We start from the raw sequence: 26,979 nt of genomic DNA on the forward strand, positions 1-26,979 counted from the left end.
AGGGTAAAAGGTTTTAACAACTATGCATTTTGATTTATTACAGCTGGGCGTACCGTCTGGATAATTGGCCACTCGTTTATCAGCAGAGCGGAGAAATGGGCCCGCACAAAGCCGGTGCGGGTGGCTAATTTGGGTTTTCGGGACACCGAGCTGGTGTGGTTAGTCACCCCAGGCATGCGTTGGCACTCACTACTCCCCGCGCTGCACAGGCAGATCACCAGGAGGGCCCCACCGAGGTTGTTGGTAGTGCACCTTGGGGGGGAATGACCTTGCGGATTTGGGGAGGGGCCGATTGATGAGAGTAATGCAAGAGGGCATTAGGATCTTAGCAAGAAAGCTGCCTGCAACGGAAATAGCTTGGTCAGAGCTGATCCTGAGGATGGCGGGAATCAGCGTCCAACACTGTGATGGAAAGGTCTAGGAGGAGGGTGAACAGGGGCATGGAGCGCTTCATGAAGCAGGAAGGGCTTGTTTTTGTCAGACACCAGGAGTTATGTGAAGGGAGGCCAATAGATTTTGCAGCAGATGGATTGCATCTATCAGAGCACGGGATGGGCCATTTCAACTTAGTGCTTTGGGGACTGATGGCAAGAACCGGATGTAAGTAGTGGTTGGTGAGTACTATCAGGAGGAGAAATTTGGTGTGGGGGCATTTGTGGTCATGGGAGGGGCCACCCCAAAGCGTGGCAAAGTTACGAGTGCGGTCCCAGAGAAGGAGGCACGCTGCGGTCTGGTCCGTGAGCTACAACCACTGGCTGCTTCAGGCAGGATGGGGTGACAAGGGCACTGATTCCACTAGGGACGGTTGGGACTCCTCAACTACTGATGCAGTGGCTTTATTCGCTCCATACTCTCTGGAGGAATGACTGAACTGGCAGTGGAATCCAGGGCAGGCCGTTCTCGCTAGAACGGAATGGTGTGAGATGGCACACAGGCTTTTGGACATGGGACTTTGTAAGGCGGGATTGGAGGAACCACCCGGCTAAGGCCATGGTTGGGGCCAGGCAGTCATAAGACCTGAGCAGGGGATGGGGGGCCACTCTCACAAGTGGACTCCAAATTATGCGACCATATATTTTTTCCAATAAAATGTTATATATGTTTCCAACTTTCAGAATGTCTCCGACTATCATTGGGGTAAGCAAGTGGGAAATGTTATGCATGTTACCGATATGATGTAAGGGGCCAAAGAGTAGGGGTTAGCCCCGCTAAACATAGATTAGAATGCCATCTTCCCCCCACCCAATCTGAACATATGTCACCTACCCGCTAATGCACGGATGGTACTAACTTGTATCACTTGCAGCATCTCGCACACACATGTCAGGAGAAAGTTTAGAAACCCTTACCCGCCCAGATCCCGGGTAGACCTGCTGCACTGTTTGCACAATAAATGCACACAAACACTCAAACAGCAAACGCATGACCCGTTCAACACTCTACGGTTGGTAGTGTTTACTCCCAACTCATGGCCGATGAGACATGGCAAAGACAGTCAAATTATTACGCTCGGCGCAGACTGGACTCAGAAGCAATTCTCATTATGCTGCTCCACAGTCGCTCACACTGACTCACAGCATTGCAAATTCCACCCATAGCTGTCCAGACTTAAGTTACAGTTTTAGTTACTTACCTTGAGGTCCCCAGACTGGCCTGCTTGCTGCAGTCTCTGCACTGCAGTGTGACGAATGGTCGATGCAGATGGCAGCTCGCCTCATTGTCGCTGGAGCACTGGCACTTGTCAGGCGGCTGCACCTGCGGATGCAACTCGGACACACTGGGGCACGTGGTGCAAGCAGTTTCTGAAGCCTGGCCGGGGTGGTGCCCCACAATGCGCAGGCGCACGTGAACCTCTGGAATCATGATGCAGGGAAAGTGAACCACACCCAGGCATGGATCTGACACTGTCATATTGTTCCCATTTAATTTATGTATCCTTCCCCAAGAAAAGAGGCCCTGTGTACCCAAGGCCTACTGGGGAAAATCCTGGTGTCCCGGTGGCCCAGTCCAGGCCTGCCTACCAGTGGGTTTGCACCCCATAGAACTATATCAAACCTTTGATACAACTAGTTCTAACAGAAATAACAGCAGGATGTGCACATTCATCTCGACTATATTGGGCATGTTATTTAAAGCATTATACAGTAAAATATAATACTAAGGCGAATCAAATGAAGATCATTAACACTTATACAATTTCAGAACTAAATGAAAGCTGTGTTAAATACCTTTTTGTGAACGGAATTTCCAAGTGAACTTTATACAGACAATTTCTATTAGAATTTACAAGTGAACTGTAAAAACAGAAGTTTTACAAATACAAGGGAATTTAACTCAAGTGCACCAATAAGGCTTTGGGCTCCGCAGCGAATGAAGCTTTGTAGATTAATTCTAATAAATGTTTCAACTACGGCTTTCTGCCAATGATATTTCTATACCAAGACCAACCCCATCAAGAGGGCTCAAGTGTAGCGCAGACCTTTAAGAAAGCTGGAAGATATCCCCCTATACAGGAAGCAAATCTTGGGGAAGATTAGTTGTGAGGGCAAGTATAGGTTTTGGACACAGAGAGATTCTTAAATTGAACTTTTGGACTTTGACTTTCCTTAGTTTTGGTGTGGTAGGGAAATCCTACCATAGGATAGGGCAAGATAGACGTTTTTCCATCCCGACAATTAAGTTAATAAGCTTTTATTGTTCATTCAGAATCTGTTCTCAGTGTCCTACTCCAAGATGCATTCGCCCGAACCAAGATAGAAGTGCAAGGGAAAACCAGGAACAGACTCCAGAGAAAATCAAGGAGCAGGGAAAACAAAATTGCAAGCCCAAAAACTCCCACCTCTCCACCCAGGGGAGGAAAAGAGTACACAAAATAGGAATCATCTTAATGAAGGTGTCTAAAGGATCAGGTTTACATTGCATAACAGAGCTGGAACCATGACACACAGCAACCGGGCTGCACAGGAAAAGGAAAGTACTGGAAAGTCCTAGCTGCATAACAGAGGAAGACGGAAAGAAGTCCAGGCGGCAGAAAGTACTAATAAGAACACTGAATTTGAAATATAGTTATCAAGGAACAAGAAATACAGAAGTCGAAGCGGGGCATGAAGAACCAGGAATCAGGGACTGTCCACAAACAGGAACACTGCAACAGTGACCAATGCTGAACTGAAGCAAACTCAGGCTTTTAAAGCTGGCTAATGATCACATGTCTCAAGTGTGCTTGCTAGCACCTGCCAGCCACAGGAGTTTCCTTATCTTCCACCCAACCTTGATCTACTAGGGTGGAAATTAAGCAGTGAGCAAGGAATTCTGGAAAGCAGTCTTTTGAATCAAGAAGCATACTGGCAGCCAAAAATCCAGAATTTATCCAGAAGGGAAGTCAAATCGATAATATGGTGGTAGAGCTCCCAATTCACCACAGTACAGTGTCAAAAGTTTCAAAAGGAAAGTCCAATAGGGAACAGATCCCAAATCATGCACCAAGAGGCAGGAACAAGAGTGAAGAGAGCGAATCATTACAGTGCTAATGTTGAAAGTGCTAAACTATTTTGCACATTCACTTCAGACAACTTTCGTGACAAGATATTTAACTAGAATAAAAAAGTATAACAAAACCTTTGAAACTTCAAGACGATTTGTGATAAACTTGGACAGCTTCACCTTCCCATGGCAATGTGGAAAATGGCTTCAGATTATGTCAGGCTGACATGATGAGCTGCAGTCTGTGATATCTGAGGGGACCATAGTGTATTTCAGAAGCACCCCTGGCAGTTTAGTAAATTGAGCATCCTACTATTAGGAGCACCATGGAGTAACCTGGGGGGCAGTACACTTGGATATACGATAATCACAATTTTGATTGTATTTACTGTTCTGGGAATTCTAATTGTATTATATTAAATAGCACAAGAACAACGATGCACATGTTATCCAATGGTACAATATTTAAAACTGGTGAAATTTGTAATGTGATGTAAAGTTGTCGTATACAGCACCCTTCTACTAATAATGTTGGCCTTACTGCATATGGCTCTGTAACAGAACAGAGGGGGTTGAGGGTGATGATCGTTCGATAGCCAGAAAGGCAGATGCAGAAAAAGCTGTGGTGTTGATGACTGCAAGTTGAAAGTCTTCTTTGATATTTGGTATAACAGAGGAAAGTTGCCTGTACCTACTGATTTCAGTGATGAGTGGGTGGCTGTTGATAGAGGAGGAATGGTGGGCGTCTGTTGGGCATGGTACATCTGTTAGCTCGTTTGAATTAAGTGAAGTGTAATGGTTGCAAGATTTTAATGGTTAGTGGGGAGGTGGGACAAAAGGTGAGGAGGAATGAGGTTAGAGTTTGCTATTTTCTTGGAATCTGGTCATGGAGTAGGTGGTCCAAAGTTGCGAGACAGGAGATCATGAACTGACAGATACCCTTGAAACATGCCACTGGTACACAGCATCTGCATAAACGATACCTTTGTCTTCTGTGCACCCAGTGTCGCTATTGTGCGCACAACTGTCTTTGGCGCATATAAGTTATTTGCTGCCATAAAATACTTTGGTGCACTGTGGTGGATCTGGCATCTGAAATGTTCTATTAGTTCACATGTTACCCTTTAGAATTGTCTTCAATGGAATGGATTCTTAACTATGTGCTTTTCAACATTGTGCTCTAAAGGCCACCATCTTAGCCTATCTAAAATATGTTTTGGGGGATGCAAGATCACAGATAATCCAAGGGCAGGGAGTGGGGGAAGCAGTGCTCCATCACTTCACTTTGATGGTTTGATACGTCATGCAGCTTATTTTAGATGCTTTGACTGAATTGGAAAGAGAGAGAATGGCTACTCGCTGTGGTTGGAAACAACCTGAGAGACAATTTTAAATATGAATAGTTGTATAGCAGTAAACAAAACAACAGTTGCCATGTTTGAAATGTGATTTTTTTTTCCATCGCTATGTTTTAGTCCATGTGCCAGGACGATTTTTCTCCTATGCACCTCAAATATCGTCAAATTTAATACATATTGTTTAAATAATGTTTTTGGATATAATTCAAATAATAGGGTGTGCACTGGGTTTTGCTTTTGGAAATTGTGTTTAGCCTTTGGGGGTTGGCACAATATACACAATATCACCCTATATGCTTAATATGTCATTTTCAAAGATCAATTCCTTGATTCCAAAATCGGCCACCATACTGGCATTCAGTGAGGACGAGGTAAACCAGATTTTAGGACTCATCACTAAGATAGATTGGGAAGCTACTCCAGAAGGCAACCCAGACAGGCTTGTCGCTAAATTAGAGAGACTGATTAGGACATATATTTCCCAAAAACTTCACGCAACCACTCTAGCTCAATTTCTTAAGGCCCAAAGGATCCCAAAGGGACTTCGAGTCTATCTTCGCCCAAGCCTGTGTAAAGAAAACCAGGAATTTCTGAAAAGGTGGGAATATATAGTCAATAAGTGCTCATTAGATCTCATACTGCGGACCATAAAGGAGCTTGCTAAATTCTTGACTAGCATACACCCTGAAATAGATAAAATTAAAGAACAGCTGGTTAAACTCAATCTAGTGAAGATCTTAATGAAATCTTGGAGGACCCTAATCGACAACTAGATGCTTATTGGAAGGACATAGAACAGCGTCAAATCAGGAAGTTTAGGAGGGATACCCTTGACGATGCCAGGGATATAGTGTACACCTGGCCAGAGTTCTACAATACTAACAGGGAGACCCCATTCAGACAACCAAGACAACCACCACCACCTGGGAACACAGATAGCAGTGAAGGCACCAGTGGGGAGGAGGACAATACCAACACAACTAACATAATTGTTATACAAGCAGAGGTTACACCTACCCTACCACCGAGACCTATTACCTCCCCCGCCACTCGAGCACTGCTCCCTTTTTTAGAAGACCAGGAGAGGGTAGAAGACAAGCCAAAGATGAGGGACAAATGATTGAGTCAATCGTGATGAACATTTCATCTAGGCAATTTAACAAGACCCAGTGGGATACACTTAATTTGCGTCTATCATTTATTCCGGTGAATAACAGTTCCAACTTGGATGAGTAGGTCAACTTTTTCAAGTTAATCAGGAAAATGGAATCAAAAGGGTTTTTTGAAACATTACCGCAGGTATAGGAAAGGTCCATCTCTTTTGACTACTTTGAGATGAAGTCACAAAGTTACTTTCACCCCAAGTCAACCATCCAGGGATAGACATGCTTAAACGGAAAACTACAAGGGACCTGGAAAATATCAACTACAGCCCTCATCATCATAGTAACTTCAGGAGACACCAAATGCAGCTTTTCAAAGAACTGGACGGTCCATAGTTATGAAACCAACATACAAGGGTGGAGCCGAGGTAATAATGGATACTCTTCCTACCCACCAAGTTTGCATGGGCTTACTACAGGATCCCATGACATATCTGGTACTGGATCACGATCCTACCAATATGATCAAAACTATAATTGAAGAGACCATTAACAAGGCCAGTGATGAAGCATGGATCAACTCATGAACAGCAGACTTCCTGATTAAAAAAACATCCAATGACACCGGTTTTCTATGCACTCCCTAAGGAACATAAGAACCGTACCAATCCACCATTCTGCCCTATAGTGGTGGGGACTGAAAGTGTCTTTGAACCTCCGGTGGTATATCTGGAGACAGCCTTACAACCACTAGTCCAACTTAACTCAGCATACTTGAAAGACACATCCTACTTCTTAGAACTATTGAACGAAGTAGATGTTGAAGGCCAGAATGTCATCCTATTTTCTCTGGATGCGAGTAGTCTTTATACATCATCCCCCATGGAGAAGGCAACGAAGCACTGAAATGGTTCCTACTTGAGAATGTTCAGATACACACAGTATTTGAGATGGAACTTATCAACCCAATACTGTATAACAACTATTTCAGGTATGATGGTGAAGAGGAAAGGTCAGAATATGCCTTCCATCCCAAGAGACCCTCCAACCGGAAGAAGCACCAGAGACAATATGGCTGCCGTTCACATGAGCTCACATCAATTCCCACTGCTACTACGATGGACAACTATCATGAAAGGTACCCTCTCAGCAGGCCCTGCAGCCCTGCAGCACTACGAATCCTACCCAGAGCAGACAAAGATACGCAAGAAGGAGCTGGAGACAGTTACGTGGACAGAATCGACTAAAGCACCAAGACGCCATGCCTCAAGTCGTTGGAGACATCACGACGACATAACTACATTAGACATGAAACACACGTGCCATCTGCACACTCAGGACATTCACACAGCCAACTACACAAAGAACACAGGTATACAAGCTCTATGAGTTAGAGGACAGTGACATACACATACTGTCTGCACGTTTATTATTTTGCTATTAGGCTTGCTACAGCAGCACAGGAACACAAGAAGCAAGAAGGGCTCATGCAAATGCTTGCAGATGCTTACATGCAAATAACTCCATGGTATGGCAGGAGCACTCAAGGAACCTGACAGCCTTGACGCACTAACCTATGGACACTAAGGAAGACGCATATAGTATAAATCAGACCATGGCTTAGGAAAACTAGTAGGCCACAATCAGCTTAGAGAGACCGAATGCCTCACAGAATGCTGTGCGGCGGGAATACTGTTAGAAATGACATTCCTCCCACTGAGCCAAAGTAACACCGACTGCCTGAGAGGTGCGCTCTCCGACAAATACAGAATAATTCAGAGCTCCTGTGCTCACAAACGTGGTCTCCAAGCACGTGATCTGGCCAAGCTGAGGAGCTGCCAAGATTTGCTGGCTGAGAAGAGCAATCTGTCTCACGCTACAGTTCTGCATTAGGAAACTGAGTGCTCTAACGGCAGCTGTGGTTTACACACGGTTATGATACTGACACACAGTTGTACCTTGCAGACACATAATTGATCATGCACTGTTCACAGGTGACCTGCAGGCTGGGAACATAGTTTGTCCCAAGTTTGGGGGCTTGCGGTTTAGCGAACCAAAATCCAGGACCCTAGGGGTGGATAGCGGGGGTCACTGACCAATCACATGGTCTGCTCACTGTAACAAATCCAGAATAACAGTTTTCGGGGATGGTCCAAGCATAACACCTGACACAGCCTTTTCCAATAACACCACTTCTCTATGGGCTCCTATATGGGAACTACCACTCAGCAACATATCCTGAGTAGAGATAGGTTTTGGAGAAGGGCCTAGTGAGTGACGCAAATTTTGACATCACACGTCATCAAAATTGGCCTGCGAGCCAGAGTTTGCCGAGACGTGCATGGACTTCCCTCCACGCATATGATCCCTGTGGTTTTGCTGGCTGTAATAAACCTAAGTCGCACCATGCTATTTGTGTGGACCTTGTGTTCTTTAGGGCAAAGCAAGGAGTTAGGCCTTCTGTGAGTTCGGCAACCGCAAACTCCTAGCACGGCTCGGCTTGCCTGGGGGTTTACCCTAACAAGGGTACATTCTATCTAAAACTATCAGGGACATCAATGGGGTCCATGGTAGTCCCTTCTCATGCGAACACCTTTATGTTCCATTTTGAACAAAACCATATCTTCCAGATACAACCGTGGTCCTCTAAAATAGTGTTTTGGCAGAGATATATTGACGATTTCCTCGCCATCTGGATCGGTAGCAAGACGGAAATAGTGCAATATTTTGAATACCTCAACAACTGTCATTAATGTATCAAATTCACCATAGAAGTAGGGGAACCCAATATACATTTTTTGGATGTATAAGTTACACACACAGAAGAGGGTCTAGTGACCAATATATACAGAAAACCTTCGGATGTCAAGAATACATTACACTTTAAGAGTTCTCACCCTTCACACCTAAAAGAGAGCTTACCCTATAGCCAGTTTGTGACACTCAAGAAGATGATCTCTAGTGTAGGTACATTACAGAGGTAATATGATGTCATGACCAAGAGATTTAAGAACCGGGGCTACCCTACTAATATACTAGACAAAGCTATCACAAGGACAGAAATACACAGGAGAGAGGATTTTTTGAGGACAGGCCCAAAAGAGGACAATACTAGGATGGTTCATACCTGGCAATTCTCAGCACAGGTCATCAAGTAAGCAGGGTAATAAAAAAAAACTGCAATCTGATCAGACTTGAACCAATGTTATATCGCCTGTTCCCAGAGCCACCTAACTTTCAGTGCTATGCGGATAACACTCAACTCATTTTCAGGCTTGCTTCCGCCAGTTCTTTTTCTTCTCTCATCTCTGACTCTGTCTGCTAACCAGGAGTGGTGTGCCGCCAATGATATCTGCCTTAATGCCAGTAAGACCGAGATTCTCCTCAACGGCACACCTACTCCCTCCTTTCCTGTCACTCTCTGGCCCGGCCTCTCTTGGCCCTCCTCCTGCTCCCACCTGTGAGGCTAAAAACCTTGGTGTCATCTTCGACTCCACACACTCCTTCTCGCTTCACATCTCCGACGTCTCTAAGAAGTCACACTACCAACTCCACATCCTCAGAGGTATTCTTACCCTCCTTCCGCCAGAAGCTCACCATCTCCAGAGCGCTGGTTGTATTAAGGCTGGACTACTGCAGTAGCCTTTTTGTAAATCTGCCTGCTTCTACTCTCCACCCTCTGCAACTCACCCAGAATAGGACTGCTAGACTTGTCCTTGGCCTCAAGCCCAGGGATCGTACCTCTCCAGGACTGAAACCTCTGCACTGGTCCACAAGGCCTTCTGGGGCCTGGGGCCTCAATACCTTCAACCCTCTCTTCCTAAATATCTTCCTTCTCAAGCTCTTTGCTCATCTGCCTCCAGCTCCCTCTGGGTCAGTCGCTTCTCCAAGCAACAAGTTGGTGGTAGATCTCTTTCTTCGGCTGGGGCCTCGCTCTAGAACAGCCTCCATGCCTCCCTGAAACTTAAGAACCATCTCTGGTTCCAGAAGCACCACAAAACCTTGCTCTTTGCTTCTGCTTTCTCTCCTCCTCTCCCCTGCGGAACTCCTGGCTGAAACTGAAACTGCACTGGTCACCTGGCTACCATATGATCTCAGGACCAGGTCCCCTCCCCTGCCAGTTGCACCCCTGCACTGCCTCCCGACATCCCCCACACTTGGGGACTGTTCTTCTGTATCCCTACCGCCCCCTACCAGCACTTGACACCTGATGTCTGCACTTATCCTGGCACTTGCCACCAGCTGCCCGCACCTTTGCTTATTGCTTATTTATTCCATTTATTTTTACTGTTGTTCCCATGTACAGCACTTTGTCCTCCCACTTGCCCCTGAACTTTTCCCCTTCCCCTGCACTTGCGTGATCTCATTGTCACATGGCCTAGTAAGATTGTTGTCTCCGTCTTCCCTTTGTTCTCCCTCCCTTGCCTTGTTGCGCCTTGAAACACTTGTGTATAGGCACGTTATAAATGCCATATCATATATCATATCATGATGACATACAAGAGGGGCAGGAATCTGAGGGATACACTCATCAAAGCGGAAATACCAACAAAAAACCCCCCACAGTATTACAAAAATATCTAAACCTGAAACTTACCCCTGTCTAAACTGCCAACATTGCTCCAGTGTAATGAAAGGGGACCATGTCAGACACCACGAAAAACAGCAAGAAGATCAAGCTACGTGACTGTGCCACGTGCGATAGTAAAAATGTAATATATGCTCCGAGATGTCCATGTGGGAAGTACTATGTAGGGCAGACTGTACGTAGAGCAAAGGAGAGGTGGACAGAACATACGTCCAATATAAGGACAGGAAACCTAAAATCCCTGGTGTATAGACACTTCAGGGATAATCACCACACAATAGCACACAAAAGATGGGTAATCCTAGTAATTGTGTACCCACTCCCTAGACGAGAGGATATGTCCAAAAGACATTTGCAGCAGGAACTATATTGGATCACCTTGTTGCAATTACCCCACTGGGTATAAATGAAGAATTCTATCTTGGACCATATCTTTAAAAAAAAATCAAGTTGTGACTTGAACAGATATGCTCCGAGATTGTAAACTCAAAGGGGGTATGAACACACAGTTGGTATTTACACTCAATTAAAGGACACAAGCCTAGACATCTCTATATTTAATTTATCATCTGGATACAATTGCCCCACTGAGTATAAATAAAGATCTGTCAAGGACGGTATCCCAAAAGGATCAAGTAATTACTTCAATCCACATGTTCCTAAATTGTAAACTCCAAGGATATAGGACTATACAGTAAGAATGAACTCAATGTTAAGGGATACAATAATGAGCCAAGACATTTCTCTTGAACTAAAATACCCTTGAGGAGACACCGTACAATGATATTTTGGGGCTAGAACATATATAAGAGAAGACTCAGCAAATTTTAAATGCATTTGACCTTGTTATATTTTATAATTGAATTGTGTTATCAACAGAGTGTATGCCCTTTAAGGGATGAGAGCAGGTTGTCCATATGATATGATTTACACCAGCGGCAGAGGGCTGATATCACATAGACCCATAGACATATTTTTGAAAACATCATTTAACACCCTCCGGAGATTACTCTGTCGAAATGGAGACCTCTTATGGCCATATGAGGTATCTTTATTTACAATCCTCAATTTGGGTACAACATCAAGGGTGAAAAAGGTTAGGAGAAATCCATTAAGCTACATTGTTAATATCCACTGAGCTGGGCCCACATTCCCCAAAAAGGGCAAGCATATCGAATTTCCCATTAAAATGTAGATGGGAACGGCCCGTTTCAGGTTTATTTACAAACATGATGTAATTGCTGTCATAACGGCATGACGTCATGACGCAACAAACAGACGCCACTATTTGTAGTGGCCATCGTGTCCCACAATGATTACTGACACCGGGGTGAGAAAGCTGATTACTAGGGCTCCCGCTTTTTGGCAAGACAAATGAGATTGGAAGGGAACATATTAGGTAAAGATCAGACTAAAATTAACATAAGGTGCTTAGGAGGGATGATATCCCATTGGGAGCACACACCCATAGGATTATTTACCATCCAGTATTGTTGATTTTCTGGCTCCCCAAGGGATTTCCTGTGGACATTCCATTGAGCTATCTGAGCGCATTACACTCAGTGTCTATCAAAGAGAAGGGCAATTGAAATCACTGACCACATATGAAGGTTACAGCAATCTTTAAGAACCTCTTCATCGAGTCACATAGTTCAACAACAGGGCCAGTACGAAAACATGAATGTCATGATTACTGAGTGTGGAGTTCCCATCCACTAGACTCTTCTATTTCTTTCCATTATTGATTAAATCTATAGGAGGAAGATCACTCCCATACATTCTGGCCATTGATTTAGGGTTACTCCATCTAATTTCTAGTCGGGCTACACTAATGTAATTCCATTCGCTAAGGTTAAGGTGAGAGTTTCTTGATATTAATTTTGCACCGAGTTAAACTTTTGAAGAACATATAGAGGAACAGGGAGCTCAAGTCAATATCATTTTTTTTTCAGGTGACCAGGCAATGGTTGCTACCCATGTAAACCACCTGGCTCTAGATAGGCGCAACATTTGATCACTGAAGTGGACAAGAATATGAGACTATGAAGGTAGTTATCTATTTACATTCATAACAGAAGAATGATAGATCAAGTGATTACGTATACCTATGAGTTAATCACTACAAAGGAATTGATACAACCATTGTTTATTTGATTGTTTAGAGACACAACGTCTTGTCAAGACCCCTGAAGAAGAGATTTGTTCTCAAAATGCATTGGGTCACATTATTAAATGTATTTACTGAACAAAAGTTTATTATCTACTGTGATTGGAATGCCTTATATGTTCTGACTACAATCTTACACTGAATAGATTTACCTCATTTCTACTATTTGAAGACTTATTTTTAAATGCTTGGACAATTTATTGGCCTGTGAAAGTGCGCAGTGGATGGGCGTTCCCTTCTTACTGGAACCTTTTTTTGTTCATAGCTATGGTTCAGTCCATGTGCCAGGACTGATTTTCCTCCTCTGCACCTCACATGCTGGTTAAATCTTCATTTTGGATATAATTCAAATAATATGGTGTGCATTGGGTTTCGCTTTTGGAATGTTTGAAATGGCAAACAGTATGGAAATTCCGTAGTGAGAAAGTAAGGATCCATGGACTGAAAGCAAACTTGTTGTCAAAAGAATGGCGATTACAGTAAATTAAGACCATTTAACCTAGAAAGTAGTAGTACATTATTGTACATTGCACACATATTCATATGAAAGAGTCAGGGTCAATGTCAACCTTTGTCATTTAGCCTGCCTGCCTGGTTTTTGCAAATTCATTCATTTTTTTTTTAAACTAAAGTCTTACAAACCGTGCAATATATACTGAAATTAATTTGCATAAACCATGAAGCCAGTGAAAATTCCAAACCTTGACATTGACTGATTCTTCCTAAATGACAACATTCAAGAACCAAAATATACTTGCCCAAAACAAGATTAGACTATTGAATCCTTTTTACTTTCTCATTAAACCGACTCAACACCCTGCACCTTATGGAATGTCTTGTCCCTAAAACCTAGGTCCACACACCATCGGCTCCCCACCAAACATGACACAGGACGATCTGCTCTCCTCCGTTTCGTCCCCTGGTTGTTTTGAGATCACTTGTTGGCAATTGCACACCCGCCAGCTCCCGCGTTGTAAGCTCCCTACTCCTTTTTATTGATCCTTTGACCGTGGTGTACTTCCCACTATGACTTGTAAAGTGATCCATTGCTTGCCGAAGCTAGGTTTGTGCTCAACAAATTCCCAGATTATAATAATTATTAAAAACAACTTGCAAAGTATTAGCCTGGTTCTATCTGGGGGCATCGGAAAGCCCATAAGTATATTATAAGTCAGAGTACTGATCAAGGCCTGCACATGTTGGGAGAGGCAGCAATAAGGGAGAGTACCAGGATTCTGTTCAAGTTACTTTCCCAATAAGTTGTTGCTTAAAAGAAAAAACTTGTTTTTAAAGAGAAACACTGTCAAACTCCTTAATTTTACAACAGTCTCAATAAAGGCGTTTCCCCACGGAATAAGACTGATCTGGTCAATGCTAAAATAATCACTGTCTTAGCCCCGCCAAGACAATTCCATCTTAACATGTTTGAAGGCACTGCACAGCCAATGAGTGTACAGCTGTGCCCTTGTTTACCTGAAAATAAATGTACATGTGTTCCACAGACATTCAATACCATGCATGATACTTCAATCCGATCAGTGAGTGAATGCATGCACAACACATTAAATGGCAACAAGGTAAATGTTGAGAACTACAAAACTACACAGAAGGTCATTGACAGGTACATGAATAAACGTTCCACTATGTTAGATTGGTATTCATGACCAAATAAGGAATGCAAGTGTAACAAGGCTTAGGGGTGTCCACACCTCTATCAAAGTGTTAATTAATAACTATTAAGTGATTAATGATACCATTGGTCACAAACAGATCAAAGAGCACAAGAACCAATATGTTAGCTGGTCCCCGATTCCATGCACAACATCATAGGCACAAAGTCGAGTTGTCTCAGTGATCCTCCCATAGCGTAAAACCTTATGCAGATGCATCTGCGATCCTACTGTCTTTCACCAATTGCTACATGTGTACAGTGACAATTAAATTCACATGGGGTACGGTCTGCTAAATAGGTACATTTTGTACTCTTTTTTCTAGTTACTCTAGCTGCTGTCATCTCCTTTACATTGAACCAATAGCTGCCCATACATTAAGTCAGTATAACAATATGTATGCCTAACTGTGATAAATAGACTTCAGGAGACAGGCGGATGCTGAAACTATATTTATTCCAATGGGGAAAAGGGTCCTTAACATAAACAAAGAATATAGTCCTCTGGTTTCCTTCACCAGTGTTTGGCCCTTTCAGAGTAGATTGAGGCAGTCCCCAACCTTGTCCTATCTCGTGGTGTCCGGATAGGCCCACCACTCCGGTCTTCATTCCTCCTCCTCTTCTCTTTCCTGTAAAAAGAGAGACTCTTGTCAGTTTCTTTTGGCGCGCTTTTATAGGCTTCCTTAGTTTCAAGTCCCCACCAATCGCCACCAGCCCTGTCTAGCTCACATCCCATTGGCCGCTGATGTATTGTCCCGCCTCCCTTAAAGGTTGCCGTGCCTGCGTGATTCCATCCTTGCTTCCGGAGTCCTGGGGAACGTTTGAGGCGATCACGTGATCGTGGCCGCGTCGGATATGGGTGGGCTCTGGGCGCCTTCCAGCCGAGACCTGCTCCGGGGCCGCCGCGGGGCGTGGCACGCTGAAGGGCCGGTCATCCCCCCCACCTCGCCATGGAGTGCCTGTGCCCTCTTCCCCCCCTTCGGGACCGGGTTTCCCAGCAGGTGAGTGCAGCGGCTCGCGTTCCTTCACTTTCGGCGCTGTTGACAGCCGAGCAAGAATGAGCCGGCCCGCTGCCTCGGCTCTCAGGGCCCCCGACGAAAGGTGCACCCATCACCCCCTGCGGGCTCCGAGGCGCATCCCCACACATTCCCACCCCAGTCCCAGGCCGATTGGGCCGGGAAGCACACCTAGACAGGTAGTCAGCCACTAGCTGAAATCTGGCCGGTTTGTTTAACGTGAGAAAGTCAAAAGGCTGGAGGGAGAGGAACCAGCGGAGCACTCTCTGATTAGTGTCCTTATGTCACGCAAGCCATTGCAAGGGAGCGTGGTCCGTGTACAAGGTGAACCGGCGACCCAACAGGTAGTATCTGAGGGAGTCGATGGCCCATTTGATGGCCAAACATTCCTTCTCTATGGTGGAATAGGCACCCTCATGAGGCAGTAGCTTCCGGATGATAAAGCATACAGGACGTAGATCACCCCCCAGGTCTTGCGAGAGTACATCCCCCAAACCCTGGTTTGAGGCGTCTGTTTGCAGATAGAAATGTTTTTGAAAGTCTGGGCAACAAAGAATAGGGTTCGATGAAATCCTAAGTTTCAGGTGTTCTATGGCGTTCAGGGCGCTCTTGTTGTTGGTTAGGTTTGGAACACCCTTGAGCCTCAAAGCATCGGTCAAGGGGGCAGCCACAGAGGAAAAGTCAGGTATGAATCTCCTGTAATACCCAACAAGCCCCAAGAACGCTTGAATCTGCTTCCTGTTGGTGGGAGTCGGGATGTTGTGTATAGCCTGAGTCTTGGATAATTGTGGTTTCAGGACACCCCCCATCCACTATGTGTCCCAGATATTTGGTTTCATGGGTCCCGACAGTGCTCTTTTGGGATTTATATGCAAACCTGCCTTATGCAGATCGGCCACTACCAGTTCTAGATGATTCAGATGGGCTTCCCAGGACTTGCTATACACCACAATGTCATCTGGATAAGCGGCCGCATATCCGTCATGTGGTCGTAAGATGATATCCATTAACCTTTGGAGCGTGGTGGGGGCGCCGTGTAGTCCAAAGGGTAGAACCTTGTATTGATAGAGTCCCCTCGCTGTGGAAAAGGTGGTTTTATCCTTGTCCTGGGAACGCAAGGGAATCTGCCAATATCCCTTGGTTAAATATAAAGTACTTAGAAAGAGGGCCGCTCCGAGGCCTTCCAAGAGCTCGTCCATTCGCGGCATAGGATACGCTTCATATTGAGAAATTGTGTTCAGTTGTCTGTAGTCCATACAGAAGCGGACGGATCGGTCTGGCTTGGGAACCAGCACTATGGGGGATGACCATACACTGTTGGATGGCTCAATGATATCCATCCGCAGCATTTCATCTACTTCCGAATTGATAACCCTTCGCCTGGCTTCGGGGATCCGATATGGCCTAAGCCGTATAGTTCATCTGGGCTCTGTGTTGATTCCATGTTCCAATATACTGGTGCGACCGGGTAACGTAGAAAAGGCATCGGCATAGGGAGATAACTTGTCCACGACGTCTGATTTCATGTTCGGGGAGAGGACGTCGCCCCAATTGATGGCTTCGAGGGTAGCAGGAACGGTGTACATGGTTTCCTCCGATTCTGGTTCCTCGGGTTCTGCGAATGCACTCAGACTTGGTTCATTCCACTCCTTCAGTAAGTTGATGTGATATACCTTATCGGTTGTGGTCCTATCAGGTTGATGCTCCCGATAAGTCACTGGGCTGAGTACGTCCGTGATTTTGTATGGCCCTCGCCATATGGCCAATAACTTGTTTGCAGAGGTAGGTAGGGGTACCAGTACTCGGTCTCCGCGGTTGAAGGTCCTCATTCGGCTCCCCTTATTATAGTCCTTCTCTTGGGTCGTTTGTGCCTGGTTGAGGTTGACTTCGGCCAAGGAACGCAGAGCCGTCAGATGGGTTTTTAGCTCCTCAATGTATCCAGTAAGAGATACCTCCTCGCTGGCTTCCCATTCTTCCTTAACCAGATCCAATATCGTCCGGGGTTGTCTTCCAAACAGAAGTTCGAAGGGGGAGAAACCAGTGGAAGATTGGGGCGTGTCCCTTAATACCGTCAACACCAGAGGCAACACCCAATCCCAATTTTTTGCGTCCGGCCCTGTCACTCTTCTTAGCATTTTCTTGATGGTCTGGTTATATCGTTCGACCAGCCCATCTGTCTGGGGATGGTATACTGAGGTCCTCATATGTTTGATTTGGAGTCGCTCACATACTTGTCGTAGGAGGACGGACATAAAATTCGTACCTTGGTCTGTAATTATTTCCGAAGGCAACCCTACCCGTGCAAAAAATGGGATAAGTTGATCGCACAGAATCCTGGCGGATGTCCCTTTTAAGGGAAATGCTTCCAGGTATCGCGTGGCATAGTCGACGATTACTAGCAGATATTTATACCCCCTGCTAGCAGGTTCCAAAGGACCGACGATATCCATGCCGATCCTCTGGAAAGAAACCGCTATGAGAGGCATTTTCTGTAGTGGCGCCTTTGCTGGTAGGACAAGTAGAGTCGGGTCAGTTAGGGTCTCCCCTCTAATGGTGTCTTCATTCTCCTCCAAACTCCAGTCGATGGGTCTGGTCATGTAACTAGCTTGACACCATTCCATCCGGGTTCATCTTTTCCGTGCTCGCAAGGGGGCCAGGGAAGTAGAGTCTGACCCTGGGGCGTTGGAATCGTGCAGAGTTTTCTTCCTTTCCTCCAGGGCATTCAAGGCCTGTTCAAAACCAGGCAGATCGGTCCCTATCACTACCGGGGCAGGCAGACACGGTAGGACGGCAGCCCTCAAGGGAGTAGTTATGTCATTTAGTTCTACCACCACATACTTCATTGGATAACACTTTACGTCCCCATGAATACATCTAATAGGTACTGTTATATTAGATAAGTAGGGAGTGTTACTCACGATTGGTGATATGACGGTCTGCCGGCTGCCGCTGTCGAGTAGAGCGCGCAATGGTCTGCCATCCACCCGAATGTCCACCACATAGGGGCCCGGGATACTCTCCTCCGACCCAGGGCTCAGGTATCCGATGTCCATCGGTTCGGCTGGTCTCCTTCTGGGGCAGAACCTGGCTATATGGCCCCATTTGTTGCACTCGTAGCATTGCGGTTGCTTGTATCCTGGTGCTGCCAACGGATGTTTCTCCTCGACTCCTGGTTTTTTGTCTTCTGGTTTTCTGGAGATGTCGTCTGCGTGTATCCATCTCATGGTTAGGGTTCTGCCACCCCTAAACGCAAGGGGATCGGATATCGGGATTGCTATCCGGGCTGTTACCCCAGTTGGCTGCATCTTGTGGTGACCCGCCTTCTGGTATGCTGAGGCGATATCTACCGCCTCAGTCAAGGTGGGCCGGTGGTGCTGTCTAACCCACCTCTGCATCTGTCGTGGCAGGGCTTCAATAAATTGCTCCAGGATTATTTTGTCGAGTTTGGGTTGATTCGCTGGGGTTGGAGGAAGCAGCCATTTCTCGACCAAGTCCTTTATACGGTAGTATAGTTGGCGCGGGCTTTCCCCCACCCTAAGTCTGGTCTCGCTCAGCTGTATCCGGTAAGCTTCTTCGTCTAGGCCTAGACGATCCAGGACTGCGGCCTTAATTTCTCCATAAGGAGTGCTGCCATTGGGATTTACCGCCTGGTAGGGACCCTGCATCCCCTAGATAGTAGGGGGGCGACATACTGTCCCCAACGGTCCAGAGGCCATTGCGCATTCCTAGCGATCCTCTCGAAACTGGTGAAGAAGAAGGCAGGATCTTCTCCCTCTTTATATTTCTGGAGCAGAGCTTATGGTACCAATGGTTGGTTTCTTGCGTTGGCCACCACATCTGTGAGGCGGGCGATGGTCTCATGTTGTTTATCCTGGGCCGTGGTTTGTATGGTGCCCTGCAGCTGGATGGCCTTCTGGAAAGCTTGCCTATCCGAAGCTGCTTGTTGGGTTTGCAGCTGTATTAATTGTTGCAGCTGCTGTTGCCCTTCCGATAGAGTCTTGATCAGTGTCTCCATGACGTTGTCGCTATCCGACCTTCGTCGCCAGTGTGATAAATAGACTTCAGGAGACAGGCGGATGCTGAAACTATATTTATTCCAATGGGGAAAAGGGTCCTTAACATAAACAAAGAATATAGTCCTCTGGTTTCCTTCACCAGTGTTTGGCCCTTTCAGAGTAGACTGAGGGAGTCCACAACCTTGTCCTATCTCGTGGTGTCCGGATAGGCCCACCACTCCGGTCTTCGTTCCTCTTCCTCTTCTCTTTCCTGTAAAAAGAGAGACTCTTGTCAGTTTCTTTTGGCACGCTTTTATAGGCTTCCTTAGTTTCAAGTCCCCACCAATCGCCACCAGCCCTGTCTAGCTCACATCCCATTGGCTGCTGATGTATTGTCCCGCCTCCCTTAAAGGTGCCGTGCCTGCGCGATCCCATCCTTGCTTCCGGAGTCCTGGGGAACGTTTGAGGCGATTATGTGATCGTGGCTGCGTCGGATATGGGTGGGCTCTGGCTCTGGGCCCTTCCAGCCGCGACCTGCTCCGGGGCCACCAAGGGGCGCGGCACGCTGAAGGGCCGGTCACTCCCACACCTCGCCATGGAGTGCCTGCGCCCTCTCCCCCCCACTTCGGGACCGGGTTTTTCAACAGGTGAGTGTGGTGGTGATACGCCGCGTCTCCGAGCAGCGGCTTGCGTTCCTTCACTTTCGGCGCTGTTGACAGCCGAGCAAGAAGGAGTCGGCCCGCTGCCTCGGCTCTCAGGGCCCCCGACCAAAGGTGCGCCATCACCCCCTGCGGGCTCCGAGGCGCATCCCCACACTAACCAAGGCTTTAGAGGAAAGATATGTCAGACAAAATGGTTTGTGAATGGATGAACAACGATGTGTACCCTTCTGTGTTAGATTCCACCAACCTCCCCCACATTAGTTCCTCCTTGACCAAGGGCGTTCTGAAAAGTGTTGGCACTTCTGCAACAATGGGCAAATACCATCCTGCTGTAATCTCAAGTTTGGCTTTCATCAGTTGGTTACTCATGGTGTCTGATTTATAGTTGCAACACCCTAAATGTCAGTACCTTTGCCGCAAGTTATTATGCACGCTAAGTGGCAGTAATCCACCGGTTCATAGTAACATGCACTTCCACAGCACATTTGAAAATTATTATGGACCAGCATAAGGTGTTCCCCACCTTCTCAAACTTAACAGATGCTTTATTGAAATCCTAAAGGATCACCCTATGGTGCGAGTTCTCCATGTCTCGCAACTAGCTTCTCCATTCACTCACCTAGCAAACCCGAGACACAATGAAGGGCATTTTGCCCATTACCCGTTTGCATTAGATCCTCACAAGGTAGACTGCAATCAACCCAAAGTAAAATAATTTTTAATATCTAAACCTTGGATTTTAAGCCCAATCTTAAATCAGAGATGACCCTGTCGACAATGTTAGCAATTCGATAAGCAGACCCATGTTCATCTGCTCTGCACTGATGGACTTTGTTCTTCTTGAAAGTCAAGTACAGGATATTTAAAATTCATCCTAAATAAACAATCATCTACATGTTCCATATTGATATGATAAATTGGCACATTATGGTCAGAACGTCATGCGTTTGCTGGTTTTCCATATGTGGCTCCACCTTACACTTCTTTATAAAGCACAACTGTGTGAGTTAGCCTTGTATCCAGCTCCACAAATAGTGCAGAAATATATGCAACTCCTGCAGGAAGCCAGCTGATATCTCGTGAATAGGCAGCCCATGTACCTAGCAAAAGAAGCCGCAGAATAATCATATTTGCAGATTAATTTCCGTATTGTACGCATTGGGAAACGTGTGTGTTGCAAGGATAGTAATAACTAGTGATGCAGCAAAAGTGCCCCTTAGTAATGACTGAATGGGGAAACGGAGAACCACATTGTCAGGCAATGCTTGAATGGTAAAACAAACACTAAGATGTAACCAATATTGTAGCATGACACGGTGTAAATTGCAGAGAGCTTGCACAATCTTGATAGTGGAGATAAATGGGAAGAAAATCAAGGGCTGGAATGTTATTGTGACTTCAAAGGATGATCGGCGCGGGAGGGGAGGCTCGTGTGATTGGAAGGTACCAACAGCATGTGCAAATGGCAGTGTATTTTAAAAAGGTGTCCAAGAAGAAAAAAACAGGAAAACATGCACTACATTTCTATTAACCTCTTAAATGCCCTGTGGACCAATATACCAACATACGCATCCTAAAAACGTGGTCGGATTATGTCCAAAGCTGCACTGGAAAACATGTTTTAATCAACAATTCCTATCAAATAATAGTATCACAAACCTCTTTGCATCTCCTTTCTGCACTTTCACCCAATGCTCCACTTGGACCAAGTTGTTTTTCCTTTGTGCCTGGTTCTCAGGAAGTGTCCGTGAAACAAAACCCCTATTATACAATCCATTGCCATTGAGTTCAGTTGGCTCAGCGCTCATGCTCTTCGAGCTCGGAAGCATCTCATTCTTTTCAAGTGACTTAAGTTGAGATGTCTGTGACCGAGGTATACTTGCATATTCCGTCAAACCTGTGTCAGCACGTGCCGATGTTACGGGATGCTTGTGTTGTCCTTGCTTTGCTTCTATTGCGTCTCTTTTGAAACTGCATTGCTCTTCATCTTCTCTCCCCTTCCCGACCTCCTCATGTTTGTCCATCACAAAGACTGCCTCAGTTCTTTGGAAACCTTCTTTTGTTGGTGCAATCTCTGTATGTCCACAACTTTTGCAGGAATCTATATGGTTGTTTTGGGGAACAGTTCGCCAGTCCATTTTTTCTGATTCTCTATTTGGAGAAAAACATTTTTTAGAAAAAATATATAGACATAACACTGCAAATCAAAATGTTACATAGGTAAGCATGTTGTCACGTATGTAGTTATGCATGTATTCAGACATTCATCACAGTACAATTTTGATCAGGTATAGCATAACCTTTGTAATGATTGCAATCAAACAACATAGTTGGGGCATTTTCCTATTTAGCTGAACGTAATCTATAAATGTTGCATACCTACAACTACATAAGCACACAAATCTCCACAGGCAAAGATGGAGACCAAGGACAGCAAGTTGGTGAACACATTTTGTGGAGGCCATTCATACCTTCGATCTTAAAGTCGCTGCACTCATGGGTGATTTCAGGACTGATGAAGCAGAAAGATCCATGAATTCAAATGTGTGCAGATGTTCAATGCACTGAAACAGGCTGTTACCGACATTGCGGCTTCATGGGTCATACTCCTACCTAACAGACTCTCCCTCTTCCTACACATCCAAACTTGTCCACACCTATCAATTTCTCCAAAGCCTTTCACTGGCATATGGCTGACAATGCACCAGCCCCAGCAGCCGCTCTGAGGCAATGGTTCATTGCCAGACTCCATCCAGCCTATCCCCATCAGCCCCCTAAAAGATCTATCCGTGCAAGCTTGTCAAAGGTCTGTGAGTTCCCCTATCGGATATCAGAATCGTCCCTTTCCTCATCCGGTGTAGATAAACACTGTCTGGTAATGGACCCCAGTCTTGCCACACAAAGCTCTGCAAGCCAAAGGCCTGCCAAACGATTGGCTGGACGCCTCCCCACCAGTCTTCTAGAGCAACAAGCCCAATATGTGGATAACTGTGCCTGCATGACCGAAGTCTTCAACAGGACCACACCTACCACGAAACAGTAGCCCATCCCTTCATTCCGTCCAGGGCACATTTTAACATGATTTTCTTTTTCTCATCCGTGCCCCCACATACTTCAGCATGCCATTCAATCTGTGAAGACTGCTATGCATGGGAGATTTAACGGTTTGGGTCTATTTGACCTAATCACATTTGATCGAACTTATTTGACATTTTTTTCAGTCTAAAATGCAGGGGGGAGACCCTCCCCCGCAACCCTCCCACTTCCCCTCAAGCTAATGTATATCCTTACCCACCCCATATGTATATTTAATTACATTTGACTGAAAAAAGGTCCAATAAATCGGATCAAATGATTTAGGTCAAATGTTTTTAGGTCAATTATGCTAATACCAGATTTAACTTCTGAAGTGCATGCCTCTTTGAAGTAACTACAAACCAGGAACATCGACATGCACAGATAAAAAAAAAAAATCCTGAAAAGGCTGGTTCATTTGTAAATGCTACATTCCATCTCTGCCTGAAGAAAAGATCTAATGAAAGCTCACACATGAATTACATGGTTAACCTATCTAAGGTACTTCCAAGTTTTATTTTAGATCAACTCTATTTATGACTCTGTTATGCACATGTATGTACATGCACACAGGCACACACACTTAATATTAAATAATCCTGTTATGAGTATTTCACACTATTTCTTTCCGTTTTCTATGCAGCGTCTGAGTGAGGAGTCAATTCTGGCTTCCTCCTCCTTTGCTTTAACCATTACAGTGAAGAGGGTTGGAGTTATTTTGGCAATGGATTGTGTGCCAAAAATGTGTAATCTGACAGTTTTACATAATGGCAGAATCGCCAAAAAGAACGCCACTCGAGTACAGCTGAGAGTTGGCCTCGATAACATCACCTATACAGCTCACTATCGCTATTTAGGGATCGAAATTGAGACAGTTGGTGACTATGGAATATGTAAACAAACACGCACCATCAGAGCGGCGCAACTGACCGCCCTGTTCCATAGATTCACAGTCAATCAGGGAGGCTTTACCATTTGGGGTACACATCAACTATACATACAAGTCTTGTCCCAATGATTATTTATGGTTTGGAAGCTCTCCTTAACATCAACCTGAAATGGTTACAGATGATAGAAGGAAAATTCTGGCGCTTTATCATGGGTCTACCCCCAGGTATCCCCATGGCAATAATAAGGCTCAAACTGTGGTTGACCTCATTGAAAGCGCAAGTGTTAAAAAAGCGAGCCCTACTCTATTTGAAAATGACCAGTGTGACCAATAATGGGCTATTAATTGCTGGCCATCAAGAGGTTTCTAAGGAACTCCCCTTGCCCCTATAAGGAACAGATGACCAAATTTCTGGCACCAATCGGGTGGCAAATTAGGAAAGGTATTGTTACAGAAGAGGCACAGAGGGCTCTGGGCAAACGTATAGATCTTTGGGACTGGTTAGAGAATTACGATCATCTACGGGAACTGAAAAGCTACCAGTTTGTCCAGTATAGACTGTACAACTTTAAAAAACCTCAGAGCTACCTTAATCTGTGCCCAGATGAGAGACTTAGACGTTTCATTATACTACTAAGACTCGAACAACTACCTACATTAATGATCACTGGGAGAAGAGACAAGATTGCACCAGAACTACGGCTCTGTCGATTATGTAACGAACAGAATCATCCAGAAACGGCCAGACATGTACTGACAGAATGCCACAAAATGTCAAGTATTATAAATCTCTGCTTGGGCAAGCTTGTGCATAGTAATGGATACATCAAAGAGGAATTATTTTGGCATCATTGTATTAATTCCAACAGCATGAGGCCCCGGATGGCATTGTACAATATCTGGTTGAAGGTGGAAACTTGTCTCAACATAACTATAGAGGAAGTTACTACGCTGAGCCATTGTATGGACACTGCTGGAGCCTAAGTGAATGCGCCATCTGCCATGGGCCTGTATTTAAACTGGGCCTGTTATAATACTACATCATCAATGTCCGATTAACTAAGTGAGTGGAAGTCTGCCCTGAGGAATAGCTGTCATCATGTGGCATTGTACGGTTGCTGATCATTTACCAGACCGAGATTATAGACATCTCAGTCCAGACGATGACGACATTATTGGAACATAATGTATTTCTTTGTCTCTTATTTTTCTTCGAATTATGGATTCACATTTGTATGACTCGTGCTTCTTTTGTTTCTTTACATGATAATTTCTATTCCTTTTACGCTCTCGTTTTTTTATTTCATGTTTTATTCATGTGTAAAGTTTCAATGTAAACTAAATCACAATAAATAAATAATGGCAGAATAAGAAACATTTTTTGTCTGATGCAACTGTGCATGGAGGAAAGTACACACCTACAACAATCACACAACAAGTGGCAACTTGCCTCTTTGATGTTGAGCAACTTTGCATGAGTGCAGCCTGATTCATTGCTCTTATCCAGCCATTCACGTCCTCTTGAGTGTCTGCGCTGAAGAAGTAGGTCCTCATCCCTGAATGCTCTCCTTGGGATCCAATAATAGAACTTTTATCATGAATGTAGGCACGCATACCTGCATGAACAGCCTGTAGGATGCAAAACAAAAGCAAATACTCATCACATCCATCTGCAGTCAGACACATTCCTTCATTAGAAATGCATTTAACAGAGCAATTGGCTTAGATGCACAGGCAAGGGACCCAAGGTGGCAATTTCCCCTTTTCATGCCATTGCCCATCTACAAATGTCCCTTTGAAACCACAGCACATCTTTGAACACACTGTGCCAATTCAAACATGGTTTACATCAATTTAAAACTCCATTTCATCATGTACACTGAGCACAGATAGCTAAGCGTAAAAAATATAAATCATATTTACAATTCATTGCATATGTATGAAGTCCCCTTCTTGTTTGGAACAAGTGAGAAAGAGCAAGAACGTGCATAAAAGATCTCACATTAATTCATAAATAGGTCAAATTTATAAAAATGTATCTTTATTGTTTGAGTTATCTCACATGTTACATTATGAGGGCCTTTTAGGGGATGGCTGAAATGGAAATAAATACCCCCTTTATACCCAAGCACTCTGACATCTATCTCAGTTAGTCACTGCACCACCCTGAGTTTATACATTATCCACCAATATTTACCCAATCTACACCCAGCAATGAAGGAATTTGTCTGACCATTCTCTAATTATTTCTTAAATAGTAATGAACAAATCATCTGACGTGTGACTAAACCAGCAGAATCTGAAATGTTATTCCCACAATGAAATGGTAAGGGATGTGTTTAGCCATAACACTTCAACTGACATACAATAGACTGCAGGATGCCCCCCCCGCCCCAAAGTGTCAGTCCATATAGTCCTGTGCCCCCATTTCCATGACCCCTTTAGTCTAACCTTGGCTTTCTCAGTCATACCCTACATACCATCTGATGAAGACACCTATAGGGCTTCGACAGCTTCTGCATTATTACACCTCTGCAGAATACTTAGTTAGTTCAACAAAAGTTATCAAAACATGAGTTTTGTGTCATTTTAAAACTCGACTAGCGCAGCACCAAACCTTTCTCGGCACTGCAAAACAGATACTTAAATGTGCTAGAGACAGTGGCACATCGGTCAAATGAGGAGAAAGTACACCGAGCAGAACAGTGACTTTTTTACTCAATGCCTGCGAAAAACCAAATCTGATTTCAAAAGGACTCAGTATCTCAAAACCTTTGAGGACTACCCATATGTTAAGGATTTCAATCAGGCGATGGACACCTAAGTCTAAGCCTAGTATGCAGAGCGCAATTGAAATACTTATATTAGATTCAATATTGAGATGGTACACCATTCATATCACAACCCCTTTTCAAATACCCCGGGTCACAATGGACCATGAACCAGGCTAGTTGATAAAATATAATATTTATTT

At 44.8% G+C, this 26,979-nt stretch overlaps 1 protein-coding gene across 8 annotated transcripts in view; it reads right to left on the minus strand.

The window, feature by feature from the left end:
* The window catches only part of PLEKHA7 (pleckstrin homology domain containing A7), a 1,516,580-nt gene that overhangs the window by 472,004 nt on the left and 1,017,597 nt on the right, over positions 1 to 26,979 (minus strand). For all 8 annotated transcript variants that reach the window (XM_069623767.1, XM_069623765.1, XM_069623764.1 and 5 more), the window contains 2 exons: positions 25,456 to 25,634; positions 21,701 to 22,192 (listed from right to left, as the gene is read on the minus strand). In XM_069623767.1, the coding sequence (XP_069479868.1) occupies positions 21,701 to 22,192; positions 25,456 to 25,634 (671 nt within the window). The remainder of the gene's footprint in view (positions 1 to 21,700; positions 22,193 to 25,455; positions 25,635 to 26,979) is intronic.

Source organism: Ambystoma mexicanum, chromosome 11, assembly GCF_040938575.1.
Source record: "Ambystoma mexicanum isolate Mex_15411 chromosome 11, UKY_AmexF1_1, whole genome shotgun sequence".
Classification (NCBI taxonomy): Eukaryota; Metazoa; Chordata; class Amphibia; order Caudata; family Ambystomatidae; genus Ambystoma; species Ambystoma mexicanum.